Genomic DNA, 9,958 nt, shown 5'->3' with positions numbered 1-9,958 from the left:
GTGTGTGAGTGAGTGAGTGAGTGAGTGAGTGAGTGAGTGAGTGAGTGAGTGAGTGAGTGAGTGAGTGAGTGAGATTACAACCACACACAGAGATTTTGAAAACATGACCAATGACAAAAAACTCCCATATCTGCTGGGCGAAGTACAACAATGTGCAAACACAGCAGCAAGATTCGTGAGTTGCTGTGATAGGAGAAGGATATCGAACGGAACACAACCACCCTAAAGACTAATCATTGTGTATATTCCTGCACTATACCTGCACCCAGTGATCTTGGTACATAGAAATTGATCTACTGAAGATTCTGACTTTCAAATGTACATTTTTTGTTATGATTGTATTGCTGTATTGTTGTATTGTGCTTTTTGCTTTGGCAATGTAAACGTATGTTTTCTCATGCCAATAAAGCCCTTTGAATTGAATTGAATTGTGAGTGTGAGTGTGAGTGTGAGTGTGAGTGTGAGTGTGTGTGTGTGTGTGTGTGTGTGTGTGTGTGTGTGTGTGTGTGTGTGTCTTTTGTCTTTTGTCTTGGAGTGGAGAAAAACCTCCTCCCACCTCCTCCAGTTAACTGCAGTCAGGGACCATTTCTATATGTAAAAGGCACCTAGATGATGATGATGGGCCATCATCAGAGATATTTACATATAGACAAGTTGACAAAGCAAACCTCAAGATGTTAACAGTTTATTTCGTGATCAAATGATTTTGGTCAATAAAATGGTCAGTTTAGATGATGAAAAAGGTTAGTCTACTGGTATGTGAATACAATAAAGTGATGATTTGTGTTGTTAATGTCGCAGGATGGGCGTTGGTTCCCACGCTACCCACGGCCCATCCTCTGCCCACTCTATATTCCTGTATAATCATTGCTATAGGCCAGTGGTTCTCAACCCACAACCCTCGGGTCTAATTTTTGGGATGAAGTCACAATTTAGGACCAATAAGACCTCGCAATGTGAGGCGTTACAGGGACACAGGGATACTAACCCTACTAAAGGAGTATTACAGGAATCCTGGGATTATGGGAAGTGTAAGAGGGATAGCTTTGGTCGGGTGGGGAATGACATAGCAAAGGAATTTGGGGTGGATGCATGAAGTTAAGTCCAACAGTAGTATATCCGGTAGTGCCGCCATGGAGAATGGTGTATCCAGAGGTAGATTGGCATTTGATGGAAACAAAGGAGAGAGACAATGCAAGTACACCTGGTTAAAGTATTTAACCAACATTTGTTAAATGAGTACAGTGAATTTGTACATGTGTGTACAGATGGAGCAAAGCAACCTGAGACAGGACTCAGGAGTGACAGGGTTTGGGGTGGCAGTATACCATCAAAGGGTGTTGGGATTAACAGAAGGACATCTGACAGTCTAGGGGTGTATACAGTGGATATGTTGGGGGTATTGGTTGCACTAAGGTGGGTGGAAACAGTTAGGTTGAAGAAAGTACTTATATGTACAGATTCGGCTTCAGTTCTAGATAGTTTGAGGTCATTTTACTTGAGTAGAAGGGTTATAGTATGAAGTCCTTCAGTCAGTCACAAGAATAGTACAGCAGGGAGGTCAGGTAAAATGTGTGTGGGTTCCAGCACTTGTAAGGGTGAATGGGAATGAGACAGCGGATGGGTTGGCTAGGAAGGCGTTAGAGAAAGGCATAGTAGAGATGAAGGTTAGTATTAGTAAAGGGGAAGTTAAGAGTGTAGTATGGAATAAAGTTAATAGAATGTGGCAAGGAAAATGAGATTGTGATGTGAAAGGGAGACACTTATATAGTGTTCAAAAGAGTGTCAAGTAGTGCGAAGAGGAGAGAGGAGATAGTATTAGTACGATTAAGGTTAGGGCACAGTGCACTAAATGGAACATTAAAAATGATAGGAAAACATCAGTCTGGGTTATGTGAGGGTTGTCAGGAAGAGGAATCAGTGGAGCATGTACTTATGAATTGTAGAGGGTATGGGTCAGAGAGGGAGATAATGAGGAATCAGATGAGGGACTTACAGTAGGGATGCAGGAATTTACCCTAAAGGTTTTATTAAGAATGGAAGGTAGGAAACATATTAGAGTGTTATTAGAGTTCTTAAGGCAAACAGGAGTGTATGATAGGATATATAGTAGTTAGAGTGTGTGTGTGTGTGTGTGTGTGTGTGTGTGTGTGTGTGTGTGTGTGTGTGTGTGTGTGTGTGTGTGTGTGTGTGTGTGTGTGTGTGTGTGTGTGTGTGTGTGTTTGTGGGGAGAGGGAATTAGATACAGTATAGTATTCAAGAAGTTTGTCTGATCCATAATATGGGCCAGAAGGTGGCGGTAATGCACCAAAAACTGGATGCCAACCGCTGTCAAATAAAAAGAAGAAGAAGAAGAAGAAGTAGTAGTGAAGAAGTGCACGGCTGAAGATAAATGTGTTTTGGACAAACAGCAGCGTGGTGCTGATGTTTGTTGTGTGAAGCTTGTCAGAGTGTTTGTGTTGGAGCGCCTCAGTAGGTCTAGGGCTGCAGAGTTCATGTGCAACCTCTTCCAGAGAGACACTAGAACCTCTGCTGGAGAAACAAAACCCCCCCCCCCAAGAGAGTGTGACCCCATTTATATGTATTTTAAAGTCTGATAATTATTTTCTACAATTTCGTTGTACTGCTGAAAAAAACAGCTTCGACCAGCCTAAGCTGGACCAGCTGGTTTTAGCTGGTCTTGGTGGTTGACCAGCTTAAGGTGTGTTTTCGCCAGTTTAAGGTGTGTTTTGGCCAGCTTAAGGTGTGTTTTGGCCGCTTTTAGCTGGTCTTGGTGGTTGACCAGCTTAAGCTGGTAGGTTTTGCTGGTTTAAGCTGGTAGCTGGTCTAAGCTGGTAGCTGGTATTTATGATGATTTTGCTGGTCAAGGCTGGTTTAAGCTGGGAGCTGGTATTCATGATGGTTTTAGCTGGTTTAGCTGGTAGCTGGTTTAAGCTGGTTTAAGCTGCTATCTGTTTTTTATTTTATTCAGGTGTATTCTGGTATGCAGTGAACAACTTTGCTGGAGAGGATGCATGGTCATGGTGAATTTCAGCCAGGTTCCCACAGCACGTGGTATATTAAAAAAAACAGTAGCCTAAAATAGCCTATATAAAAGTGAGCAAAATCCACAAAGGAATACATAATCATGTATCAATTTCATACATAACAATAATTTATTAAACACTTATTAAAAAACTAAAAAACAACATTCAAATAACAAATATGTAAATAAACAAATACATTCATAAACTTCAACCTGAGGAACACACACACACACACACACACACACACACACACACACACACACACACACACACACACACACACACACACACACACAAATTCAAATGACTGGAAAATAGTGAGAAAATATGAAAAATCGGACAGATCCGTCTTGATCACATGACTATGGAGATACTGTATACCGATTTGTGTGATGTTTGGAAAACATCTGCAAAAGTTGTAGCCAAAAATGTTTTTGCAAAAATCGGCTTGCTGGTGGCGCTATTACGCACACCCCCATATCACCCCCCATACACAGACACACAATTTCTTGTCCTTTCTATTGATGTCCTGGATTTTTTTCTGAAATGTATCTCCCCATGGCCTTCTTCCTCTTTGTGAGATCTTCCCCATTAATGTTCTGTCCCTCCAGCCACCAATGGAAACAGTCTGAAAGAAAACAAACAAGAACCCCCACCAATAAAACAAATATAATTAGCTTAGACATGCATGGGGTGAGTTGTATGAATTGTGATGTTTTGAGAATAACTTAAAGTAACTTAAACTTCACCCATTTTCAACCTTATCTTCATATAACTGGTCCTCGCTAATGTTCATTATACAATGGCACCATTTCTGTCTACTCGTTCTGCCACTCATTGGTGGAATGTGGACAGTTCAGAAACCTGCCTACCAGTGACATCACCAATGGAAATTCCAAGCTAATAGAAAGTAGAAGCCATTGTTCTTGCATTAATAATTAACAAATAAAAAAGTTAAAAATGTTGTTCAAAATGACCAAACCTGCCTACCGATGATGTCAAAGGTAGGCAGGTTTCTAAACTGTCCACGACCTATCAATGAAACACAGAGTGAGTAGACATAGATGGTGCCATCTTAAAATGTGTATTAGTGAGGACCAATTATATGAAGATGAGTTGAAAATGGGGTGAAGTGTTTTATTAACCCCCTTTTTCAGTTATGGAAAAATGCATTTGAATGGAAAAGGTGGGTGGGCAGTGGGCAGGCAATAAGCCAGATGGCTACAATGGACAACAACAATTGGGGGAAAAAAGCTACCCCTGCCACACATGCATATAGGGCTGCCACTACCAATTATTCTACACGATTATTCTATTGTTTACTTTTTTGATCTACAAGCTCACAACGCGTCCAACAAGTTCCAAGCTTGTAGATCTGCATTTTTTTCAGCCCTAAAATGGATTATTTTATTACAATAGAGTATTTTCTTTTATGATTGATTAATAAGCTTAATAAGGCTTGCATAGTAAACTAATAAGACTTGCATAATAAACTAGTAATAGGCTTCTGTGCATGACTGTAGTTCTCTTTTCTAGAAGGTGACATTCCCATTTCCTGTTCAGTTTTTCATAGCTTCAGTTGATTGGCTTGGCAGGTTTCTGGTTGAAATTGATGCCACTGAGACAACCAAATGAAGGTATGAACAGTAACGCTAACAGGAATTCCACCTTCTGGAAAACTTAAAGAGAACTACAGTCATGCACAGAGCCAAAACAGCCCCCCCCACCCCTCAGTAAACATACCTCTGAGTCCTGGGGTCAGGGGGGTTTGGCCTCGCACTTGCTAGTGGGGCATTCTTTGTCTGTAAGGCTCATGGTCTTCAGGGTTCTTGTCCCCCAAATGGCAACAGCAAGCTCCTTCATGAACAGGGAGTCCTTGGTGTTTGCTGCCACCATCTTCCAGATCTCCTTTTGGAGCCACACACCAGAGCCAATGTGGACCTGAAACAAGAAAACAAGACATGTTTTAGAAATTAAAACACATTTTACCATGACATTTCCCAGACTTTCATTTTGGACAAAAGCAGGCACACTTCAAACAGTTTACTGTAAAGAAATTACATTTTCATGTCAAGGACCCCCAAATGTGGACCCCATTTGGAAAAGAGTTGGTGCCATGGACCTCCAATAGAGAAGATGTTAATTGTTGGATTAGATTTAGTACAGAATTCTACAACTGTCTATACTGTAGGTGGGGAGAGTTAAAGTAATTATTATACAGTACAATGTCATTGGATTACATACTAGCTGGTAAAACAGTAGTGAAATAACCCTTTGCGCCTGGCATCCCTATTTTGTGCATGCCATACATCCACACGGCGTAGTGTCATCAGTGGGCCGTACCTACGGAGGCGGAGTCGCGCTCGGGGGAAAACACAAATTTCCCCCAGCTGGTATAGACAGAGGGATGTGGGGTTTTCAAACTCACATGCTGTAAAAGTATACCAATTTAAAAAGCAGGCGTCATGGCTTGCCAGATCACAGGCACAGAACCTTGTTGCCACTCGACAAGGAACGTTACATTAGCAAATTAAACAAGAGTCCGATTGGAATGTTGTCCTGACCGGACAGAGGATCCAACACAACACAATGGCCCGAGGTTATCTGATTTAATCGCCTGGTAAGAGACACTATTACATTTTCTATAGATATGATCAATTAAACTTATCATAATATCAAAAAGCAAAAGCCATTCATTCATCAATGAAGTTTATAGAACACGTTTTAGTGAATTCCTAGTACAGGAGACATCGACGCCATTACAGTTTGGAACGCAACATGCAGCGATTTACACACAAAACAAGCCAAACCCTAACCTATCCTCGTTTAAAAACCTACAGAAAACACAATTGTTAATCTGGCAATGAACACGGAGCTAAAGCAGTGTGTAAATCCTGCATGATATTAAATGACGCATGTCACCAAATGATAATGGTGTCGGTACGTGCCGTTCACAAAACAGTCTCTAAACTGTACTTCAAATTTACTATAAACATTATTGATGACTTAATGGTTGTTGGGTTTTGATATTATGGTAAGTTTAATTGATCATATCTTGTAATAGTGTCTCTACCAGGCGATTCAACACTTGTATTCTTGTATCTACGGTTTGAAATAAGTTCAGGGTTAGACATAGTTTTACTGAGGTTCCGTATAGGAATAAGGTTATGTTTAACAGTTTAGGCATAGATTTACTGAGGTTACGTTTAGGAATACCAGGTGAATACCGGCGGGTTTGCCCCGGGGCGAGTGTTTTAGTATTCAGACGGAGATGTAAAGAGGGAAACATCTCCGGTCTCGGTGGTGCTTGTGCTGAAACTTGACTAATGCAATAAAATATAAGGATAATCTGATCAGTGATAAACCACATGAACCCCAGTTTATGTATTCTGGGGGGAACATAAACCAAACATTGCCAATCTAGCTCACAGTTACAACGCGTCACGTTCCGACGCGCTGTGTGCTCATATATTGTCAATGTTTGGTCTTTTTAGTCACATATATCTTAAAAATAAGTCAACTTTGCCGAGGGCGAGTGGACGATTGTGTTCCAGCTGTCCTTCTGATGGATTTTTTCTTGGCTGACAATGTTTCTATCGTCCATAAAATAGCTCTGAAAGTGATCCAAACGATCGTGTATGATGTAACTCTATGAGGCAGATCGTTGTGTTTTCCCCCAAGCCAAAATCGAATGGGCGTTCCTGGGCATTTCCGTCTATCTCTGTGTGTATCTATAGGCAAAACTGTTCAAAAATAGTTCAGAAATAGCAAAACATAGCTGATCTACAAGCTCACGATGCATCATGACCCGTTGCCTATTTTTGAAATAGTGCTTTTGTGCTTAACTGTTTCTTATTTAGCTGGGGACACTGTGGAACCCCCTGGGGACCCCACTTTTATGAACCACTGTCCTACACAGTATGTTTCTTCAATACCTTGTCACCGTTGGTGTCAAACATCCCAGGTGTCGATGCCAAATCGTCTGACTCGGGGGAAGAGGAAATGGAGGAAGTTGCAACTGAAAATGTAGAAAATCACATTTAAGCTCCTTTTGGCAGTATCACAGTACTTATATTGTACACATTGTCACCATTTTCCGTAGAACAGTATGACTGTCTAAACACACCTATGCTGTCACTGGTTTGCTTATCTGCAGCAGGGATGTCAGGCTTTGCTGCAGAGCTATATTGAGGCCCTTCCTCCAGTTTCTGTTTTGCAATCTCTAATTTGTTTGATCTTAAAGCATGAACAGGGTACGTTAAAAAAAAAAAAAAAAAACTGAATTGATGTATGCGTTAGTAGGATAACAGTTTAATAATGAACCTAGCATCTGTCCACTCCATATAACATGCTTTCTATATAATGTTTTTTTTTAACATTTGTGGTCAAGATCTAAGTAAAAAAGAACATGAGAACAATTAACCAACATATAGATATATACAAAAAGAGAAGAGCAAACTCATGCAACTGTTTCGTTAAAATTAGTCATTGCTTACTTAGTTTTAAGATGCTGTAGGTCCAGCTCCAACTCTTTGGCCTTCGCCTGGGTACGACTGTACTTGACATTTCGTCGTGGATAGCTTGGGGTACAACAGCATCTCCACCATATTCAGACGAGTCAGAGTCTAAAGGTAGTGCAAGATATATTTTGGATAAAACAAGATATTTTTTGTTATAAAGTTAAAGTGGAATAAAATGTAATTTTATGCAATCTGTATCGTAGAGTATATTAATACAATAACTTATATAATCTGTATGTTAGAGTATGTTAATACAAATAATACTATATAACTTATACAATTGGGGTGGTTGTATTTCGTCTCCCTGCTCTTCTATTGAGACATTTAGTGTCAAAGGTCATGTCTCACCTAGACACAGGATCTGACATGAATTTTGATCTGATGGTCAAGATTCAATGTATCACCTGAGCAAGCAGGCAGGCTCTATTAGCTCTATTAGCTCAATGGTAAAAGCTCAGGAAACCAAATCCGGGGGAGAAGAGGAAAGTTACATAGTGCAGCTTTAACCCATTAAGACCTGAGGCCGATTCTAAAAATGTTCTCTAAATCCTAAAAGTTTTTTGAAAATAAAAGGAAAAAGATTTGAGGTACAAATGTTCACTTTAAGAAATATATATTCAAAGATTTTCAAAAATAGCAATCTACAAGCTCATAGCGTGCCACCGAGTGCCGCACTATGAGCTTGTAAATCTGCTGTTTTTGAATGGCCAAAGAAATTAAAAAAATGACACAGATGCGTTCCCAGTCTTAATAAGCAGGGGTCTCTCGATCTCTTTAATAAGTAGACAATTCAGTTTCAGATGGGTTGCCAATTTCAGGAGAGAGTACCTATTCATTAGCTTCAATGTTAGTGTTCCTGTTCCAATGTTGTATGCCCACTTCTTTGTGTCATCACTTCCAATTGCACTTATTTATCCTGTATCCAGAGTTCTGATTGGTTAAATTTGGTATTCCTGGAAATGCATTTTCGGCTTACTAAAGAGGTGGAGAGTCTGGGAGACCCCTGTTACTGAACAGTTTGAAGCAATGATTACTTTAATATTACACAAAACAATATCACTTTACCTTCAAACTGTTTTCTTTTCTTTGTGGGAGGGGGGAGGGGGGCATAACACATAATGGTTCTCTCTTCTTGGGTTCCTTTTTCTGTTTTAGTAGGGCTGCCTGCAAACCATTCGTTTTGGCCACTGCAGCCAAAGAAATGTGTAATAATAACACACACACACACACACACACACACACACACACACACACACACACACACACACACATACACACACACACACACACACACACACACACACACACACACACACACACACACACACACGTGTCAGATTCTGAATTGGCCTATATTAAACATTATATTGTATATTCCCACTGTAATTTCTTGTAATTATTGGTATAATCCCTTTATCAAGACAAATTAAATAACTAAACAATGTTGGGTCATGACTTGTGATTGACACAGCAGCCTACACACTTATAAATACAGTCAGTAATAGTAGGCTAAAAAGCCTACATAAATAGTATTTCTGTGTGTCAACACTCACCTAAAATGTCCGCCGCTTCTTCTTCTTTCTTTTATCTTCTCTGAAGCCAGTTTATAATTATTTTTGATGAATCCAAAGCAACGCAATTTATCTAACTTTCTATTGAAGTGAGAGCTGTAGGCAGCTCGACTCGAGACAGCATTCATTCTACCCGCGCGTCACGAGCGGTCGCGAGCACAGAGTTCAAGGGTCGCGAGCCAGCTGAGACATTGTTGCCAGATTTTGTGAGAAAAATAAGCAGCGAGGTCTGTGAAAACAATTAAGCCCAAAAGAAGCGACATTTGCACTTTAAACCTATACACAGGTCTATAGAGCTTTATCTACAAGCTCACAGTGCGTCGCATTTGCAACACATTGTGAGCTTGTAGATCTGCTATTTTCAAAAAGAATAAGTGAAATATGTCACTAATATTTACAAGCAACAGAAAAACAAGCCCAAAGTCGCTTATAATAAGCAGATCTGGCAACACTGCTCAGGCCCCATAAAGGGCCCACTTCTCTGTAAAAACAGATCACAAAGCTCACAACGCGTCGAATTGTGACAAGATGGATCTGTAGATCTGTTCATTTTGGTAACCATAGCGAAAAAAAGTGTTATTCAGAATCAAACTAGCATATTATTTGCCAATTGCGAAATTAAGTAAATAAGTTTGGATGAATGTCATGATAATAATAATACCATTATTATTATTATTATTATTATTATTATTATTATTATTATTATTATTATTATTATTATTATTATTATTATTATTAAATATATTATTTATGTCACATCACAAGAAAAGCATAAGAAATGTAAAGTGAAATTTAAAAAAATACAATACATTACAATAACATACTGTATATACTGGGGGGG

At 39.6% G+C, this 9,958-nt stretch overlaps 1 protein-coding gene across 2 annotated transcripts; it reads right to left on the bottom strand.

Annotated features, from left to right (window-relative positions):
* Positions 1 to 3,132: 3,132 nt before the first annotated feature.
* On the bottom strand, positions 3,133 to 9,228 carry LOC311034970 (uncharacterized protein). Of its 2 annotated transcripts, XM_084043012.1 has the most exons (6): positions 9,100 to 9,222; positions 8,612 to 8,733; positions 7,523 to 7,651; positions 6,962 to 7,044; positions 4,770 to 4,967; positions 3,133 to 3,654 (listed from the first exon to the last, which is right to left on the bottom strand). In XM_084043012.1, exons 2-5 carry the CDS (start codon positions 8,661 to 8,663, stop codon positions 4,785 to 4,787), a joined length of 447 nt encoding a protein of 148 aa, XP_083899138.1. In that variant the 5' UTR covers positions 8,664 to 8,733; positions 9,100 to 9,222; the 3' UTR covers positions 3,133 to 3,654; positions 4,770 to 4,784. The 2 variants fall into 2 exon arrangements, with proteins under 2 accessions (XP_083899138.1, XP_083899139.1); XM_084043013.1 differs by lacking the exon at positions 8,612 to 8,733 and having other exon boundaries at positions 9,100 to 9,228.
* Positions 9,229 to 9,958: the final 730 nt, after the last annotated feature.

Source organism: Gymnoscopelus microlampas, assembly GCF_963454915.1.
Source record: "Gymnoscopelus microlampas genome assembly, chromosome: 19".
Taxonomy (NCBI): Eukaryota; Metazoa; Chordata; class Actinopteri; order Myctophiformes; family Myctophidae; genus Gymnoscopelus; species Gymnoscopelus microlampas.
Note: the sequence above shows the minus strand (reverse complement) of the source record. Positions and strands in the feature narration are given on the sequence as shown.